The sequence below is a fragment of the Anguilla rostrata genome, chromosome 9 (genome assembly GCF_018555375.3).
Source record: "Anguilla rostrata isolate EN2019 chromosome 9, ASM1855537v3, whole genome shotgun sequence".
In the NCBI taxonomy this organism is placed as follows: Eukaryota; Metazoa; Chordata; class Actinopteri; order Anguilliformes; family Anguillidae; genus Anguilla; species Anguilla rostrata.
This window is the reverse complement of record NC_057941.1, coordinates 45,736,656-45,757,565: the sequence shown is the minus strand read 5'-3', so window position 1 is coordinate 45,757,565 and position 20,910 is coordinate 45,736,656. Positions and strand designations below refer to the sequence as shown.

The 20,910-nt window shown below is 39.2% G+C and overlaps 4 protein-coding genes across 5 annotated transcripts; all 4 read left to right on the top strand.

Annotated features, from left to right (window-relative positions):
* The first annotated feature begins 1,926 nt into the window (after positions 1–1,926).
* On the top strand, positions 1,927–8,096 carry LOC135263941 (olfactory receptor 4E1-like). Of its 2 annotated transcripts, XM_064352445.1 has the most exons (3): positions 1,927–4,765; positions 4,898–4,959; positions 6,654–8,096. In XM_064352445.1, exons 2-3 carry the CDS (start codon positions 4,947–4,949, stop codon positions 7,655–7,657), a joined length of 1,017 nt encoding a protein of 338 aa, XP_064208515.1. In that variant the 5' UTR covers positions 1,927–4,765; positions 4,898–4,946; the 3' UTR covers positions 7,658–8,096. The 2 variants fall into 2 exon arrangements, with proteins under 2 accessions (XP_064208515.1, XP_064208514.1); XM_064352444.1 differs by having other exon boundaries at positions 1,927–4,959.
* Positions 8,097–10,417: 2,321 nt separating this feature from the next.
* LOC135263939 (olfactory receptor 4B13-like) lies at positions 10,418–12,055 on the top strand. The gene is made up of 2 exons (XM_064352441.1): positions 10,418–10,635; positions 11,045–12,055. Exon 2 carries the CDS (start codon positions 11,071–11,073, stop codon positions 12,043–12,045), a length of 975 nt encoding a protein of 324 aa, XP_064208511.1. The 5' UTR covers positions 10,418–10,635; positions 11,045–11,070; the 3' UTR covers positions 12,046–12,055.
* Positions 12,056–13,145: 1,090 nt separating this feature from the next.
* On the top strand, positions 13,146–14,274 carry LOC135263940 (olfactory receptor 52P1-like). The gene has a single exon (XM_064352442.1). The coding sequence runs from the start codon at positions 13,161–13,163 to the stop codon at positions 14,088–14,090; it is 930 nt and encodes a 309-aa protein (XP_064208512.1). The 5' UTR covers positions 13,146–13,160; the 3' UTR covers positions 14,091–14,274.
* A 2,511-nt stretch (positions 14,275–16,785) lies between these two features.
* LOC135262423 (olfactory receptor 1496-like) lies at positions 16,786–18,768 on the top strand. The gene has a single exon (XM_064349443.1). The coding sequence runs from the start codon at positions 17,655–17,657 to the stop codon at positions 18,588–18,590; it is 936 nt and encodes a 311-aa protein (XP_064205513.1). The 5' UTR covers positions 16,786–17,654; the 3' UTR covers positions 18,591–18,768.
* Positions 18,769–20,910: the final 2,142 nt, after the last annotated feature.

Here is a 20,910-nt window from a genome sequence, read left to right as displayed (position 1 = left end):
GCCTTTTTTGCTCATCTCTATAAAGAGTGTGTATCATTTTGGAGGGCACTGTGTACTATTAACTCTTTAAGGTGTAAGATCACAAATATGTAATTGGAATGTTAACTGAATATTGTAATGCTGATGTAACAATCACTACTGGTAATTGAAAGCAATGGAGTTCTAGAACATCCATTCATTCGTTATATATACTCGCTTATCCTGGGTAGGGTCATGGAGGGTGCTGGAGCCTATCCCAGCATGCATTGGGCGAGAGGAAGGAATAAACCCGGGACAGGCCGTCGATCTATTGCAGGGCACACACACCACTCACTCACACACTCATAGTTCTATAACACTGACTTAGAATTTTGGGGGGAAAATTTAATTTAAAAAACACAGTCCAAAAACCTATTCTTCAAAAGGTTAAAGCCATGTAAGTTTCCTAACTTACAATTGGCAGGTGCCTTTGTAGAGACACAAGCCCCAGTGCAGCAGTGTCCCTTGTGTGATGTCCGTTTGTAGCAATAAACATGTTTGTCTCGGTCATTAGGCCACTCAGAAACTGCCCACAAATTAGCCCCAGATAACACTCCTCATTCTCTGGTGATATGATGCAATAATAAACTAAAGGCCATTAATGGCTTCCGTAATGAGAATGGTATAATTAAGTCCCTTTAGTCAGCACTCAACAGGCTCAGTCCTGTGCTCTGTGGTAGTCTTAATCATTGCTTTTAACACTTTTAACACTTTATTAGGCTTTTTAAATTTCATATTCATTTATTAACTTCATCCTATTCCAACAAGATAATAATTTAATATGTTAAGCATCATGAAAATCAGTGCTGAAACCAGTGAGAAAAGGGCACAAGATAGATAAACACAAATATTTAACATATTTTTTGGAATGATTTATGTATACATATGCAATTTCTTTCACTAAAGGTTTCACTAAAAGTATTATGCATTGATTTTGTTTTAATTGCAGTTTTCATTAATGATAATAACCTTGCGGTCAAGTATACAAAACAAAACAGGCTAAATTTTGGAAAACAATGTGGCACCGGCACTGGAAAGGGAGGATCTTCCCACAAATCCCTATATCCCCTGTCCCTATAATTGCAATACTTACGTTAAAAAGATATTGCATGCATCCCTGTCTACTCTATGACATTAGCACAAAATAAATAAAACAAGAAAACATAAAAAAGAAAGAGTACTCAAATTTTAATTCAATCAAAGAGTCCATTGTCTCATAAATAAAATGCATACAGTGTTCATATCAACGGATAAAATTGTTTCAACGATGTGTTTATGTTGTTTATGTTTATGTTGTTGTCTGTTTGAGCCGTTAACTTCAGGTAACCTCAGCTCAGCTAACTGTCGATATTTATATTGCAAATACAAACTGTCAAAAGAACCAAAACAGTTGGAATAGATGTGTGAACTGGGGGCTATTTGTGGGCATCGCGGTTGTGATCGAGGGGGCTGGGTGCCGAATCACTGAATTCTATTGTTATAACTTGAAACGAGATGTCCGAGTCTTATTATACATTTTGCAGTTTGTGAACATAGGCCTATTTCACAAGATGGCGACCAAAACCGAATGTAGGGATACTTTGTTTCCGGTTACCGTTGCTACGGACGCAAGTCCATTTCTGACAGCGAAAATTTGAGCCTAAACAGCGACGTGTGTTCTCACAGTCCCTGATAGCTCTGCCGAAGTTTACTGTCCGGTTGTCCCGAAAATGAATGAATAGGGAGCCTGACAACTGTGAGGAAAAGCGATTCTGTTAACGTTGACGGCCAGCAGGGGAGGCAAATGCTATGTAAGTACAATGTGTTAGGCTCCACAGAATTACTTATGTTATACCGAAGTGAAATATCTCTGAACTAAGTTTTGTACTACCGTTACTATTTTGTGACATGTATATATATATATATATATATATGAGGTATATTATGACATTTGGCTTATGGACTTAATTACATTACTTTCATTTAGAAGAAATTCTTATCCAGAGCACCTGCAATATATGAGTGCATCCACCCCAGGTATATGAGCAACCTGACAAACAGCATTCCAAGACCAGTGAAGAAACGTAACTTGATCTCCTAAGAGCACCGTCCTAAACAACGGAAGCAGTATTGAATTACCTTTCACATGTCCCTCAGTTCTGTATGAGCACAATATTTCTGACCGCTCACGGTTAATATATAGGCTTCAAAACTATGGGAGGTACTTGTGTGCCCTAGAGTTTTACGTGTTTTTTTCCTCATTTGCGAAGAGAGGCCACAGAGTAATAACATAAAACATACTGAAAGTCTGTCCATAGTGCCCCAAATAAATAAAAAATGCCTAGTAAGTTTTAAGAGAGAGGGAGAAGACAAATTATCTTCTGAAACATTATGTTAAGCCCCTGCTTCTTTTCACACTACAGTCCACATGTCAAGCTCACACAAACATTATTATTATTGCCTCAGATACTAGTGTTGCATGTATTTACAGCCTTAAAGTACTGTAAAATAATAGTGGTAGCCTTATACATATATTGTGTTTCACATAGCTAACACTTTCCCTGAAACACTTTCCTTGTTTAAAGGTGCTGTATGCAAGTTTTTTTTAGAACACTTTTGTTCATGTTTGGTAAAATTTCCTTCACATTCTGACAGTTCTGACATCATTAATTTATGAGCTCTAAGAAAAAAATCTGGTCTCCCTGACCGTCCCAGGCTCTGAAATCAGCCAGTCTAAATTTCACCATGCCTGAATCTTAACAACCAATCAGGACAGCTCTCTCCAAGGAGGCCAAGTATGACAGCTCTCAGCCTGTCAATCATGTTGCAAGTCTACAGCGTTATCAGAGCAAGGATAACGCAGAAATAGTACTATCGCTAGCTAGTTGCCAAGAAAACAAAACAAGAACGGCAGAGAAAAATCCGCCAAAATGACCAGTTTCGCCTTTGACTGCGACAGTGTATGCTGATTTTTGAAAAACAATTTAAAAAAGACTGTCGAAGAAAAGATTATGATCGAAAAGGGATTGAACTGAGCAAGAGACAAGACTCGAGTTAACATCGGTTCAGCTTTTCAGCGATGGCAAGCGATGTTTTGAACAATTAAGGTTAGATCTATTATAACCCTCATTGATTTTTTAGTCTGATTAAGTTTGGGTTTTAACTTCATTCTCAATACGCATTCACACACACACACACACACTCTACAACTGCTTCCCACTGTTAGAGACAGATGGCCACACAGAGAGTTCAATCATTTTTTGTAAGGATGTACAATAGCCGTAGATCAAAGGAGTGTCACTGGCAGCAGGCCAAATGGGCGTCCCGGGAAGTCTTGGTGCAATGTATATTCCTTCCTGGGAACGTTCACGCTTGGCAATTACCACACCTCTGACCAACATACTTAAACCTTCACATGTCGAGGCACCATTGCGAGTCTCTCTTTGCGCATCATAATAAAACCTTTTCAATATGAAAGTGCTGATCAGTGTGTTACTTCACCGGTCCCAACTTGGTTCCACAACACCCAACAAATGTAATGTAACTGAGCAGCTGACGTATCTAGAAAGGGTTAGTTAGCTGATGTATTTAGCACACGGTTTAAATTATAGCAACGCGGTATGCTAAGTGTCATTATATAGCTTATCTGTAACTAGCTAAATTGCCACCTATGCTGTTCAAGTGAAGAAGGTGAGGTAGACATCTGCATGTCTTTGGGCCTTCAAGGAGTTGAAGGCAGCCCTGCTCACTGCCTCAGTGCTTGTGCAGATTTCTGTCTTCCCCTCCATGCCAGTAAGAAGAGTCCGCTGCAGGTCCAGGAAAGGTGAGAGAAGGCAATGGTCTATGCCAGCCAGAGCCTGCACCCAGAAGAGCAGAAGGTCCGGAACAGCACCTTCAAGCTTGAGCTGCTGGTGCTGAAGTGGGCCATGACTGAGAGGTTCAATCAATCAATCAATCAAATTTTATTTGTATAGCGTATTTTACAACAGTTGTCGCAATACGCTGTACAGACAACCCTAGCCTAAACCCCCACAGGAGCAAGCCTAAGGCAACAGTGGCAAGGAAAAACTCCCTGGGCAGATGGGGAGAAACCTTGGAAGGAACCAGGCTCAAGGAGGAAACCCATCCTCCTCTGGTCGGCTCAGGGCGCCGACAGGTGACCAGCATGTCAGCCAGTTTATGCAGAAGATTATGTTCAAGGCGTATCTGATTATTTATGAGGCTTTACGGACCACAACCCCCCTGATACCTATAACTACAGAATGGCTGAGGGCTCAGGACCAGCGGGGGGTGTCCCAGCTAGCGAGCTATGATGTGGAGGTTACGTATCAGCCAGGGGATCACAGTGCCATTGCTGACCTGTTGACATGTTTGCCAGAGGAGGATGGGGTTGCAGGAGAATGGGGTTTCATGGGGAAGATGCCACGGTAGTCAAAGGCGAGTAGGGACTGTGAGTTTCTGCAGTAGTAGGATGTCCACCTGAGGACTTTGGTTGGTCAGCTGTGGTGTGAGGAGTGGACCGTAGCGGAGCACCAGCAGAGGAGGGTCGGTGTTGGAGAGAGTGGGAGAGGTTCTGGATTCAAAGGAGGGTCCTTTACCGTCAGGTGCAAGATCCGGTCGAGAATGGTCTGACGTGGTAGGTGTTGGTGACCTGGATGGAAGCACATGGCATCTGGCAGCAGAGATTTACTGGGCAGAGATGGGTGCAGATGTGTGGAAGTAGAGGGCGGATTGTGACCAATGCATGGCGGTTAAGACCAGCCTGGAGGTAAGGGCCTCCCTTGTCCCCCCCTTTTCCACCTTCTACCTGTTGGAGGTGGTGGCCGTGGACAACCTCACTCGGGGGTGTCTCAGTGACATGTACCCCTATCTGCTTGTAGTCACTGACTTGTTCTTCTAGGTAGGAGTGGGCAGTGCCAGTACGGGACCAGACAGCGGAAACAACAGTGATGGCATCATGGGGTGAGATGGTTCAGAACTAGGGTAGCTCCAAGTGGCGCCTGTCTAAGGGGGGGCGAGGGGTGGTGTTCAAGTCCTCAACATGGCTGGGAGGTTGCTTGGAAGAGCCTTGGCGAGAAGTGACAAGCTCTTTGGAGGCAGGGGTTCTGTTTTGATTTAGCTTTACTTTGGGATGGCACGGCGGGCCAAGCTTTCCCAGGCTGCCCTAGATGACTGAGAGGGACAGAGCAGATCCCCCCCCCCCCCCCCCAAATCCAAAGTCCAAATTGTCTAAAGGCTAAATATTAGGCATATTTTTTTAACCATGTTATTCAAAGATATCACTACCTAACCCTCAACGGGGTCTCAGACAACACACTGGCTGCCAGGAATGTGCCTAAGAACCTATTGCCACAGCAGTTGTGGAATATGGTAATAAATCACATGATACCTTGAAAGCAGACAAGCTCCTCCCACTGTTTCAAAGCTTAAATATGAAATATCAACAGTCAGAAATAGTCTGCTTACACAGTATTGACACATGAAGAGCATGTGGAAGGTAAAGCAATATCTATGTTGTTGAGTTGTACTGTGTTTCCATGAGAATGTTGTGAAGTTTCTAAGCTTAATTTAAAAAGTTTTGTTTGTGGTGTACTACATTTCCAAATTTTCAAGCTATTTCAAATTTGAAAAAAATTTCTACAAATGGGAAAATCAATTCCATCCAGGAAATAATTTTGCACTCTCTATGAGCATTACCAGGCTATATTAATTGCAGGGCTGTACTGTGCCATAATATTGTCGCATTTGCATTTAAAACTGTACTCAGAATATTCCTATATTGCACGCATGCAACAAGTTGTTTGGTTTAACATTACTAATGTTAAATCTACAGGACTCAACTTCAACATGATTTGTCTTCTCAGATTGACAATTGCCTGCATCATGGGAGATGTATTTCAAGTGGCGCTATCATTCAGTAGCGTTAGGCGGGAATAACGATACTTTAAAACTCTAATTCCCGCCTTACACTGCGAGAGAGAGACCTTTTCAGCAGTAGCCCGAAGTCAGTGAGCAAGAGTCAAGAAAATTTAGTGTCTACCCGGTGTAGACTAACTGATATTGTCCCTTTTTTAGTGTATCAAACTGAAAAAATGGCCATCTTTTAAAAAAAAAAAAAAAGTTTCAGCCGAGATACGTTTTGACATTAAGTTCATTATTTTTTGTAATTGAACATTTGAATGAATTGAATGAATCTTTACACTATGATCATAATGATTGTTAAAATGCACCAGCTCAAAAGGATTATTGGCCTAAAATGGTCTTTTAATTTATTTGTTCATTGAGGGACAGATATAATTTCAAAGAAAAAAATGATACTTTGCTTGAAAACTTGTTAATGTTGAACAAGTGCAGAGGATTGAAGAGTTGTCAGCAGAGGTTGCGGATGTTTAAATTCTACCAAAGAGGGCCACATACACTAAATAGCCTATACGCTTGGATCTTGATTGCCCATAGGTATCTTGATGCAATGATACAGTATAAACTGTGGCTTGTAGATAAATTGTTTGGCACATATGTTGTTTGCACTTCACACAAGTAATTTATCACACCACTATTTGCCATGTATTGTTAATATTTGCTAACTTTCATAATCCCAGAAATGGGACAGACATCTTGCCTTTGGATAAGCTGAAATTGTTTTCATGTTTTTGCAGGCTCAACTTGGGACAGACTGTACACAATGGCTTTTTCATCAAACATCACTACATTTACTCTTTCTGGACTTAATTTAACGAAGGATAGCAAATACATATTTTTTTCAATGGCTCTTCTGGCATATTTTATGGTGTTATTTTTCAATCTTAGTCTTGCTATTACTGTTATCCATGAAAAGACACTTCATGAGCCCATGTACATTTTCCTGTGTAATTTGTGTATCAATGGAATATATGGAACCTCAGGTTTCTACCCAAAATTCCTGCTTGACATAATCAGTGACTCACGTGACATTCCATATAGTGGATGTCTACTTCAAGTATTTGTGATTTATTCCAGCGTTATGTGTGATTTTACCACACTGACAGCAATGGCATATGACAGGACTGTGGCCATATGTCAGCCATTAGAATATCACTCTATAATGACGACCCAGGCTGTTGTTACGTTGCTAATATTTTGCTGGCTGCATCCTTTGTTTTGTTCAGTTCTTATGATCACTTTGACAAGTTTGTTGTCTTTATGTGGGTCTCACATAGACAAACTGTACTGTGACAACTGGTCTATTGTGCGGCTTTCTTGTGTTCCTGCCAGCACACTACATCAAGTGCTTGGATTCCTTGTAGTACTTTCATTCATGGCACATGCCATTTTTATCCTTTATTCATATAAGAAATTGATCACGGCATGTAGAAATTCTAAAGAGGACAAGCTGAAGTTTATGCAGACCTGTGTACCACATTTAGTTACCATAACAATTTTTTCAATATCTGTGCTTTTTGACACAATGTACAGTCGATATGGATCAAAGGATACCCCACAGAGTCTACGCGATTTCATGTCTTTGGAATTGTTAATAATCCCACCCCTTTTCAACCCTATTATTTATGGATTAAAACTTACTGAGCTTCGCAGAAGAATCCCGAGACCATGCAAAAGACTTACAGCTGCTCAGAACAGTGAACCCAGAAGAAGAATAAGAAGAAAAATAATATTTTCATGATAAGTTCATTTGTTCATTGATTACAGATATGCATAAATTGATATATTACATGCTGAGCAATATTATATGCTAAGGAATATGGTCATAGCATGTGAAAATGTATAAGATATGTCAGGGAATATGAGCAAATATCAATTATTATAGTTATGAATCAATGTTTTCATATGTCGAGATTGCTGGTGAGATTACTGATTACTTGGAAAACTATATACTGTAAAACAGCACATTTTAAAAATACATTCTGAAATACAAGCATGCAACTGTATGAATGAGAGTGGCTATATACATTAAAAAATTATTCATGAATGACATAATATTGATAGTATGGATTTCATACAAATATACTGGTAAATTTCAAATGGAGTAAAGTTCATTATCATTAATAGTCACGGGTAGATACTCTTTATATTGACAATCAATTAATAAACTTGAGATCAAAGCAGTATATTCATAGTTTTTACTAGAAAAAATGTCTTTTGTAAAATGTTTTCAACACTTTCTGCACCCAAGGGTAACATTGCTGAATGGTCTTGTCTAGAATTTTATGACGTTAGTGATCAAAAGGGGGATTATAAATATAATTTGCGATCAAGTTCAAGTCTGGAGACTGAGCTGGCCATTGCAAAACAGTAATTTCACGGTCAGTTTGTTTTTGGCCAAAATTTCATGGTCCAGTACTTCATTCAACTGACCTTAACAAATACCCCAGGATTTGCACATGCCAAACAATCCCATAACATCAATGATCCACCGCCATGTTTTACATGAGGATGATGTTTGTACAGCACAAGACTGCTTCCTTCATGTCGCTTAAGTGCTGTACTATGAGTGGTGAAATGCAACTTCTTGGAACATGGCCAGTGGTTATAAGGATGTCTTTTAAGGAAGCACATGGTGTGTCATTTACACAACCTATTATTTATTCTTCCATGTTTGACAAACCAAAAATATGGTTTATGATAACAAGCAAATTTTATTTTTCAGTAGTATTACAGGGAAGTATTTTAGCTGGCCTCATGCTTGATTATCTGAAACCTCTTGAGAATGCAGAGAAGCGTATATACAAGACTACTTTCACGCCAGCAAAAACAAATTGTGCGTAATCTTATTGTGCTACCCTGCTGCATGGCCCTTGCGTGTGGGTGCAAATGTTTTATCCATTCACATTGATTGTGGAGCAGAGGCATGATGTAGTTCCTGGAGACTTGAGGTCAGAGGTCATACTCATGTGTTTGTACTTACAGTATAGTGCATTCCAATGTTCAAAATATCTGTGCATGCATTAGATTAAGGCATCCGGCAAATTAATCATTGCTCTTGAGCGTGCATGCCTGGGAGCCTTCCCAGACTGCCCTAGATGACTGAGAGGGACAGAGAACCCCCACCCCCCACCCCAAAACGAGATAAGGCGGGGGGAACCAGCGTGCAGATCAGTGTGTGCAGTGTGACTGCGCATGAGTGTGGGGAATTCCTGCAGTTGTCTTGCCTAAGATTGGTGGGTTGGGGTAACTCGTACATGTGTGGTGTCTCTCCGTGAACAGGAAGGTGGGGGCGTCCTGCAAGGGAGGGAAGTAGATGGAACCGGGGGTTCGAAACCTCCAATTAGTAGAAATTAATTAATTAATTAATTAATTAATTAATTAATTAATTTTTTTTAAATTTAATTTGTGTTAGAATTTGTCATTTCATAAACATATTCATAACACTTTTTCTACCTTGGAGTAATTATAAAATTGAGTTAATTTGTGAAGCATAAGCTAAAAAAATGAGGACATACACATCCACCCATTATCTATACCTGCTTATCCTGAGCAGGGTCGTGGGGGAGCCTATCCCACCATGCATTGGGTGAGAGGCAGGAATACATCCTGGACAGGCTGCCAGTCTATCGCACTCACACACTCACACCTATAGGCAATTTAGAGTCTCCAATTGGCCTTCCTGCATGTCTTTGGACTGTGCGAGGAAACCCACACAGACACGGGGGAGAACATACAAACTCCACACAGAAGGGCCCTCAGCCAATATTCAAACCCACAACATTCTTGTTGTGAAGCAACAGTGCTACCCACTGCACCACTGTGCCACCCGGACATACACATTTGTTATTTTATTTACTCACATAAGAATACAATGTCTGAATTGTCTAAAGGATAAATATTAGGCTGATTTTTTAACCCTGTTATTCACAGATATTACTACTTAATCCTCAACGGGGTCTCACACAACACACTGGTTGCTAGGAATGTGCCAAGGAACCTATTACCACAGCAGTTGTGGAATATGGTAATAAATCACATGATACCTTGAAAGCAGACAAGCTCCTCCCATTGTTTTAAAGCTTAAATATGAATGTTCAACAGTCAGAAATAGTCTGCTTACACAGTATTGACACATGAAGAGCACGTGGAAGGTAAAGCAATATCTATGTTGTTGAGTTGTACTGTGTTTCCATGAGAATGTTGTGAAGTTTCTAAGCTTAATTTAAAAAGTTTTGTTTGTGGTGTACTACATTTCCAAATTTTCAAGCTATTTCAAATTTGAAAAACATTTCTACAAATGGGAAAATCAATTCCATCCAGGAAATAATTTTGCACTCTCTATGAGCATTACCAGGCTATATTAATTGCAGGGCTGTACTGTGCCATAATATTGTCGCATTTGCATTTAAAACTGTACTCAGAATATTCCTATATTGCAAGCATGCAACAAGTTGTTTGGTTTAACATTATTAATGTTAAATCTTCAGGACTCAACTTCAACATGCTTTGTCTTCTCAGATGGACAATTGCCTGCGTCATGGGAGATGTATTTCAAGTTGCGCTATCATTCAGTGGCGTTCAGCGTGAATAACGATACTTTAAAACTCTAAGTCCCGCCTTACACTGCGAGAGAGAGACCTTTTCAGCAGTAGCCCGAAGTCAGTCAGCAAGAGTCAGGAAAAGAAGAAAAGGACACATATAATTGCAAGAAAAAAGGTACTTCTCTTGAAAACTTGTTAGTGTTGAACAAGTAGAGAGGATTAAAGAGGCTCTCTGACCGAGAGTGTCAGTAGAGTTTGTAGATGTTTAAATTCTACCAAAGAAAGCCACATACTGTATATAGCCTAGTTTTCATGTTCTTGGATCTTGATGGCCCATACGTATTTTGATACAATGATACAGTATAAACTGTGGCTAAAATGTTTTAATAGAAGAATTTAATGGCATTTAGGATTTATAGATAAATTGTTTGGCATATATGGTGTTTGCACTTCACACAAGTAATTTGTCACACCACTATTTGCCATGTATTGTTAATATTTGCTAACTTTCATAATCCCAGAAATGGGACAGACACCTTGCCTTTGGATAAGCTGAAATCGTTTTTTTTTTGTTTTTTTTTCAGGCTCAACTTGTGACAGACTGCATGCAATGGCTTTTTCATCAAACATCACTACATTCACTCTTTCTGGACTTAATTTAACAAAGGAAAGCAAATATATATATTTTTCACTGGCTCTTCTGGCATATTTTATGGTGTTATTTTTCAATCTTAGTCTTGCTATCACTGTTCTTCATGAAAAGACACTTCACGAGCCCATGTACATTTTCCTGTGCAATTTGTGTATCAATGGAATATATGGAACCTCAGGTTTCTATCCAAAATTCCTGCTTGACATAATCAGTGACTCACGTGACATTCCATATAGTGGATGTCTACTTCAAGTATTTGTGATTTATTCCAGCGTTATGTGTGATTTTACCACACTGACAGCGATGGCATATGACAGGACTGTAGCCATATGTCGGCCATTAGAATATCACTCTATAATGACGACCCAGGCTGTTGTTACGTTGCTAATATTTTGCTGGCTGCATCCTTTGTTTTGCTCCGTTCTTATGATCGCTTTGACAGGAGTGTTGCCTTTATGTGGGTCTCACATAGACAAACTGTACTGTGACAACTGGTCTATTGTGCGGCTTTCTTGTTTTCCTACCACACTGAATAATGCAATTGGATTCATTGTAATACTTTCATTCATGGCACATGCCATTTTTATCCTTTATTCATATAAGAAATTGATCACTGCATGTAGAAATTCTAGAGAAGACAAGCTGAAGTTTATGCAGACCTGTGTACCACATTTACTTACCATAACAATTTTTTCAATATCTGTGCTTTTTGACACAATGTACAGTCGATATGGATCAAAGGATACCCCACAGAGTCTACGCGATTTCATGTCTTTGGAATTGTTAATAATCCCACCCCTTTTCAACCCTATTATTTATGGATTAAAACTTACTGAGCTCCGCAGAAGAATTCTGAGACCATGCAAAAGACTTACAGTTGCTCAGAACAGTGAACCAGGAAGAAAAATAAGAAGAAGAATAATATTTTCATGATAAGTTCATTGTCCATTGATTACAAAAATACGTAAATTGAAATACTACATATAAGGAATATTACATGCTGAGGAATATGGACATAGCATTTTTGTATATGAAAATGTATAAGATATATCAGGGAATATGAGCGAATATCAATTATTATAGTTATGAATCCATGTTTTCATATGTTGAGATTGCTGGTGAGATTGCTGATTACTTTAAAACTATACACTGTAAAACTGAATTGAACTGACCTTAACAAACACCTAAGCTTCTGTGCATGCCAAACAATCCCATAACAAAGATCCACTGCCATATTTTACAGTAGGATGACATTTGGACAGCACAAGACTGCTTCCTTCATGTTACTTAAGTGCTGCACTATGATTGGTGAACTGCGATTACTTGGAGCATGCCCAGTGCTTTTAAGGTTGTCTTTTGAGGAAGCACGGGGCCTCCTTGGTGTGTTATTTACATTTGTACAACCTATTATTTATTCTTCCATGTTTGACGAAGACAAACATTGGGCTAATGGTAACTAGCAAATTTTATTTTCTAGTCGTATTAGAGGAGAGCCTTTCAGCATGTCTCATGCTTGATTATCCGAAGCCAAACTGTTGAATCCAACAAAAATGGTTTAATGTCTGGGGACTAACCTTAACCTTACTTCAGAGGTCCTTTGGTCTTCAGGGACATCACAGTTAATGACTGGATAGCATATTAAAACCCACAAACTGTAAGCAGTCGTTCAGTGTGACTTCTGGAGTGCAGGACAGAGCTGCTTTTCTTCCAGCATGGAATCACAGCCCGCGTACTGTAGGAACAGGTAACAACACAGATAACCGGACCTGTGACATTGAAAACACTCAATGACAAAAGGACAGCATTTGAAGACAAAAAAAATCCTTATCTTTAAAACTATGGGGCTATTGGCCCCATAAGCACAGAGCATCTGTACTTTTTCACCATTCTGCTAATTTGGGAGACAAAATTTGGGAGAGAACATTTGCTCATCATGATTTGCCCATCATGGACCTGTGACACATAATTTCAAGAAAGAAGTTTCGCTCATGTGAATGTAATTATTTATACTGTTTTCTGTTTAGCTTTTGAAAGAAACCAGATAATCTATGGAAAATATATCCTATTACACAATATTCACTCTCTCGAAACCAAAAGCTTCAGCGTCTGTTAAACATATTTATTTTGCTGTCTCGCTTATTCTCTATCTTTTGATCATTACATTCAATTTGACACTGATAGTTATCCTCCTAGAAAAAACTCTGCATGAACCCGTGTATATCTTTCTGTGTAATCTATGTATTAACGGACTGTATGGAACAGCTGGATTCTACCCTAAATTCCTATGTGATTTATTTTCTGATTCTTTTGAGATTTCATACAGTTTATGTACTTTGCAAGCTTTTGTGATTTATTCCTTCACTATGTGTGAATTTGCAACATTAACGGTTATGGCTTACGACAGATATATTGCTATATGCAGGCCTTTAAACTATCACTCGATCATGACAAATACACTTATTGTAAAATTGCTGCTATTTTCTTGGCTTTTCCCTGTTTTATCTATGGTTGGAGCACTATTGATGACAAATAGTATGCCAATATGTAGATCCCACATTGATAAACTTTATTGTGATAACTGGTCTATCGTGAAGCTGTCATGTAAACCTACTATCAATAATAATATTTATGGAACCACAATTATCATAATGTATTTTTTGATGGTACTTTTCATAATTTTTTCCTACTTCAAGTTGATTTCTAGTTGTATGAAGAGCGCAGAGGGCAAAAACAAATTTATGCAAACCTGTGTGCCACATTTGCTTTCCTTAGTTAATTTCACATTTGCTTTACTTTTTGATACAATGTACAGTCGATATGGATCAAGAGATTTCTCACAGGATCTATACAACTTCCTGACCTTAGAATTTCTGGTAATCCCACCTGTTCTCAATCCTATTATTTATGGATTAAAACTGACGGAGGTTCGTAAAAGAGCCCTCAGAGTGTTTATAAATGTGAAAGTGAGACTTGCGTAAATAAAAAGGAGTAACTCATCGCTTCATGTGCCTAATGTGAATTCGTAGTCTGCATTTGATTTGTATTTCACCCTGTGTGACATTTGTGAAATAACTTGGACAGAAACGCATTGCTTGTAAAGTAATCTGTAAAGTATTGTAATACTATTGTTCATTGTGCGCTCTGTTCAATATAAAACACCTGATGGGAACCTTGCTGTGGTTTCAGTACATTGGTTAAGGCACTTGATTTATTGCCCATGCACTACTGACATACAGTGTAATTTCACAGGTGAAGGGAACATAATGTTGGCATTTTAGTAATGCAACTTCAGCTACGCAAGACTTTATCCTGCTCCATGATCTATATAGTACTGTTGTGGAAGAATTTCAGTGCAGGGGTGTTGCGTTTACCTGTTTATGTGGATTCGTTCTTAATTTCTCATCGGGCATAATGCCCCTCCTCTAAAGAAAAATACCACTTGATACTGTTTATGCAGGGAGAGTCGTGTTTCCGGCCCAGATCCTTGCTCAAAGTTGGGGAACTCTGACCCATATAAACTCGAGCAGCAGCTGCCAGCTGAAGGTGCCAAGGTGTTTTTTTTAAATAATATTTTTATTATTTTCAGTCAGAAGACACAAAAACAACATCCGGTACAGTGATAATAAGAGTGAGGGGACCTGTTGATGGAATATATGTAAGCTACCTGCAAAACCTAGAAAACATTTTGTCTTCATATAGCGAGTGTGTTCTGTGTCCCTCAGCTCAGCATAGCTATAGGCACCTGTTGCTTGTCATAAAAAGGTAAAGGGTATTAAACGAAGCCAGAGAAATGTAATAAGAGTTCAGCCACAGCAAGAGAATGTAATCACAATCTTATGATTATGACACTGTTAGTAGCTGTTGTTTGAACATAATCAATAAAAGTCTTACATAAGGACTTATATGCTAAATTAATGCTTGTGTGACAGGACACAACCCTATTAAACCTTCCCTGAGAAACTGCTTTGATGGTGCTCTGTGAGTTCTCCCAACGCTATTTTTAAATATACATTACATTGCATTGCATTTACTTGGCAGACGCTTTCATCTAAATATACCATAACTCGAGGAGTAGAACTGATATCATTTTAAAGAAATTGTTTTCCTTCACTACGATTTCAGAGTCTGATGAGGAATCTTGTGTTTAGGGCCCTGAGCTCCTTCTGGACAGGTATGAATGCCTAGGCTGAGGTTTAAAAAGGAAAGGGCCAGTGCTTCATAAGTACATGCCATTATTGGAGTGGCTGGTTTCAAATGTCCTTAGTCCTTAGCTGTGTTATCAAGAGTCTAACACAGAGAAGGGAGAAACAAGCTGATCATGGTTGTCAACCTGTTTTATATATGCAATTGCTGAACAAATTAAATTTAAAAACAATTTGAAGGTCAAATTTATTAAACCTTGGATTAAAAGAATTAACTTTGACTTCAGAATTGAATTATATAATGGATGTATGTTTCAAATGTCAGATTCACAGCATATTTACAGTTGGCCACTTTGCCTGCATGAACTGCATTGGCATGACTGATCTGTGAGAGATGGAATGTAGATGACAACATGGCATACACAGTACTTCATGGATTCCATGCCCTCTGTTTTCAATTATAAGTTTACCATACCTTTCTTTTAAGGATATAAAATATACCACATTTGTTTATTTTACAATAATTGGTTTAAAGTTAAATTGTAAGAACTATATGAGAATATGTTACCACTGCAACATCTTACACTAATTAAAATTTTTTCTCATGATCCCCCCGTGTCAAGAACTGGCATCATTGCTGGGTTGCCTCGATGTTAAGGTCAGGATCCTGGTGGAAGAATTTTCTGACTACTTAAATCTGATAAAATTCCACTGTACCATGCATAAATACAAAGCCACACCACCAAACAGCTGACCACGCCCCCTTTCCACACGCCCAGACTAAAGCTAACAAAGCAGGAATGGAATCCAGAGCCTCGGTGAAAACATCCTTCCAGTGCTCTGCTTTGCTGTACTCCAAAACAGTAATCTGCCCCTCTGATAACTACATTTTCCCCAGCTCGAGGTGTTTTGACCACACACACCCTCACACCCCTCTAGGGGTCTTTATTTTCATTTATTATGGGGGGCCACAGTGGGCCCACAAATAAAATGGTGAGGCTTTATGGCAGGGGTCCCCAATCTTATCCGAAAAGGGCTGGTGAAATGGGCCAAAACTATAAGTACGGTGAGGGTGTGTTGAGAAGATACTATTGATAAGAAATTGATAATGGCTCTTGCCCAATGCACCCTGGGAGAGGCTCCAGCACCCCCCACGACCCTGACCAGGAATAAGCGGGTATAGATAATGGATGGATGGATGGTTATTGTTTTTCTTTTTTCTTTTTTGTTATGATCCCCACATTATAGCAATGTCAGGGATAATGCATTTTGCATAATCTTGGTGTTGTAGATTGGGGAAGGGGGTATTGACTGCACATTGTCCCCTGCAGCTTTTGAGAGTATAAAGAGAGCAAGTGTCAAGGCTGAAACAAGTGGATTTTATTGTTATGGTGGTATTAGCTAGCTGGTATCGTTAAACGTTGTGCAGTTTTGTAGCTGTTATATTTCGAGGGTTTCTAAACCTCATCTGATACAACAATTAATAATGAGGACAGTGATAACTGATAAGTTTAGCTGCTTTTCGATAATTGATAAGTATAGCTGCAACCATGTGAGCTGAGATACGAAACCTTGCCTTTTTTTGTGTTCTTTTTGGTCTTTTGGGTTGCAAAGTGTAGGATTAAGCAAGCTGCAGGCCTAGCCATTTGGATGTTGTTTGTTTCATTGACCGTCTGTTTACCTTAACCTGCATTTAAACGTTCAAAATATCGGTGCATCACCTTTGGTAAAGACATCTGTCAAATGAATCGTTGCGCCTGCGTACATAATATAAACACAACAATTATCATCACTGCTTTGTCTGTGGCCATGGCACTCATTTTGATTTTGGATTTTGGTGTTATTGGCACTTGTTTAGCATTGCATACCCCTTTAACCTTGTGTCAAATATGAAAGACAAATTCTACTTGAATCCGAACAATGAAAAAAATGGTATAAATCCCTGGGGACCAGCTGATGTCGTTAATTGCACTTTAGTTGTCCTGTGGTCTTCAGGGATATCACAGTTAATGACTGGGTAGCGTATTAAAACCCACAGATAGTAAGCAGTCGTTCAGTGTGACTTCTGGAGTGCAGGACAGAGCTGCTTTTCTTCCAGCATGGAATCACAGCCCACGTACTGTAGGAACAGGTAACAACACAGATAACCGGACCTGTGACATTGAAAACACTCAATGACAAAAGGACAGCATTTGAAGACAAAAAAAAAATCCTTATATTTAAAACTATGAGGCTATTGGCCCCATAAGCACTGAGAATCTATTCTGTACTTTTTACCATTCTGCAAATTAAGGAGTAAAAACATTTACAAAGCATGATTTGCACATCTTTTAATACGTAATTTCAAGAAAGAATGCAATTATTTATATAGTTTTTCTCTTCAGCTTTTGAAAGAAACTGATGGAAAATATATCCTATTGCAAAATGTTTTCTCTCTCAAAACCCAAAGCTTCGGTGGCTCTTAAACATATTTTTTTTGCTTTATCGCTTATTCTCTACGTTTTGATTATCATAGTAAATTTTATGCTGATAGTTATTATCCTCCTAGAAAAAACTCTCCATAAACCCATGTATATCTTCCTGTGTAATCTATGTATTAACGGATTGTATGGAACAGCTGGTTTCTACCCTAAATTTCTATTTGACTTATTTTCAGATTCTTTTGAGATTTCATACAGTGCATGCTTCTTGCAAGCTTTTGTGATTTATTCCTCTGCTTTGTGTGAACTTGCAACATTAACGGTCATGGCTTATGACAGGTACATTGCTATATGCAGGCCTTTAAACTATCACTCAATCATGACAAATACCCTTCTTGTAAAATTGCTTCTATTTTCCTGGATTTTCCCTGCTTTCTCTTATGGCGGAGCTCTACTGATTACAAATACTATGTCATTATGTGGATCCCACATTGATAAATTTTATTGTGACAACTTGCTTATAATGAAGCTGTCATGTAAATCCACTGACACTCATAAAAGTTATGGACTCATTTGTACCGTAATTTATGTCTTGATGGTACTTTTCATAATTTATTCCTATTGCACATTGATTTCTAGTTGTAGAAAATGTGCAGAGAGCAAAAACAAGTTTAAGCAAACCTGTGTGCCACATTTACTTTCCTTAGTTAATTTCGCATTTGCTTTACTTTTTGATACAATGTACAGTCGATATGGATCAAGAGATTTCTCACAGGATCTATACAACTTCCTGACCTTAGAATTTCTGATAATCCCACCTGTTCTCAATCCTATTATTTATGGATTAAAACTGACGGAGGTTCGTAAAAGAGCCCTCAGAGTGTTTATAAATGTGAAAGTGACAGACTCTAAATGAAAAGGAGAAACTCACTGCTTTATGTGAATTTGTGAATGTGAATTTGTAGTCTCCATGTGATTCATATTTTACCCTTATATAATTTGGATAGAAAGGCATTGCTTGGATATCTGCAAAGTACTGTAAAAAATATGGTTCAATGTATCCTCAATATGGGAACCCTATGTGATTTCTTATTGTACAAGCTGAAATTTTAACAGTTTTTGAATACGGTACAAGGCACTTGATTTAGTGTCCATGCACTTCTGACATCCAGTGTAATTTCACAGGTGAAGGGAACATCATTTTGACATTTTAGAAATGCAACTTCAGCTACATACGACTTTATCCTACTCCATGATCTTTATAGTACTTTTGGGAAGATTTTGGTGCGGAGTGTAGTACTTGGTACTCTCTATGCAGGAGAGTTCTGTTGCCAGCCTGCTGTCTTGCTCAAAGTGTGGGAACAGAATGCATTGTATTCTACCTTCCTTGATGTCGAAAGCAAAGAACCTACTATTTGACATATGGAACCTTATATCTTTTGATTTATTTGTACTGTACATTATTGTGGCCAATAGCAGTTTCAAACAAATTATATTCTGGAGTAGCCTTAACTTGAATCCAAATGCATCCACGCCCTTCTTAAAGAGAGTTAATAGTTTCCATTATTTTTCCCACAGCCTGGCGGTGTCTTGAGGGAAAATGTGACATGATGAATCTGTATGCCAAGGACCCATTTTCATTAACATTAAAACCCCTTTTATTAATAAAATTTGGTGTGGCTTTCGCTGATGGAAAGTGTGAAGATATGTGTTTAAGAAGATGCAAGAGGGCAGGGTACAACTATATAAGGGGATACATGTTGATGGAGTATGTGGAAGCTATCTGCACTCCTAGAATACATTTTGTCTTCATATAGCCAGTGTGTCCTGCCTAATCATTCTACTCAGCACAGCTACAGGCACCTGTTACTTGTCATAAAAAAGCATAAAGGCATTAAATCATCTATCCATTATCTATACCCGCTTATCCTGGGCAGGGTTGCGGGGGGTGCTGGAGCTCACCCCAGTGTGCATTGGGTGAGAGGCAGGACAGGCCTGTTGCACCCTGGACAGGCCGCCAATCCATCCCAGGGCTCACACACTGTAACCTGTGGGAAATCTCCAATTGGCCTACCATGCATGTCATGACTGGGAGGAAAGCGGAGCAAGCGGAGGAAACCCACACGGACAGAACAGAGAAATCTCCACACAGAAAGGCCCAGGCCGGGATTCAAACTTCTTGCTGTGAGGCGACAGTGCTACCCACTGCACCACCGGCCCCCCCCCCCCCCGGCATTAAACCAGCCAATAGAAATGTAGTTCAGCCACAAGAAGAGGGTGTGTTCAAATTCATGTGATTATGAAAACATTAGAAGCTGTTGTATGAATATATAGCATATGTTGTGAACTCCCATGCTCCCATGAGAAAGCACACACTGCACCCTTCTTTTCTTTGATGGTGCTCTTTGAGTTCTCCCAACACTGTTTCCAAATAAACTCTGTATTCAAACTTGCGGCGTTCCACTGAGATCTTTTTTCAGGAATCGTTTTCCTTTACTACAATTTCAGAGTGTGGTGAGGAATCTTGTGTTTTGGGCCTTGAGCTCCTTCTGAACAGGTATGAATGCCTAGGCCAAATTTTAAAAAAGACAGCATCATAACCATATGCCATTATAAGGGTGACTAGTATCAAATGTCCTTAGCTCTTAGCTGCTATTGAGCAGATTTGCAGCTGTGTTATCCAGAGCCTAACACAGACAGGGGAGAAACACTTCAGTTTTATCCAAATACAAATACAAATACAAATAATTTTGTTGGCTGAACAAATACAGATACAAATACGAATACTGGCATCTCCCTCCAACCCTATAGGCTATACCACACACACAGGATGCCAGAGAAGGACGAGGGGCTGTACGCATGTCATCAACAGTCAAATCACCTGCATCTGCATTCGTTATGTTTCTCCACAGGTTTATTCAGGTTTTTCACCCCTCTGTACATCTCCCCACACCAGGAGAAGACCACTTCCTACTTCACGCTTTGCCTCCTGGGTTATCGTCACTGTCCTCTGCTTCCACTGTTCTGGTCACCCTCCGTGATGTTAAATGGCAGTTGTTCAGGACTGTTTCACCGTCAGGCCATAACACTACACACCTTGGGGTCTAAAGGGAGGGTACTAACAATTCTAAAATGATAAGCAGATTCTTTATTTTTCTAGTGCTTGAAACAATATATTTTCCAATGACTTCTTTTCTTTATTTTCAGATCTGTTGTTCAGTCGGTCTAAATTAGAT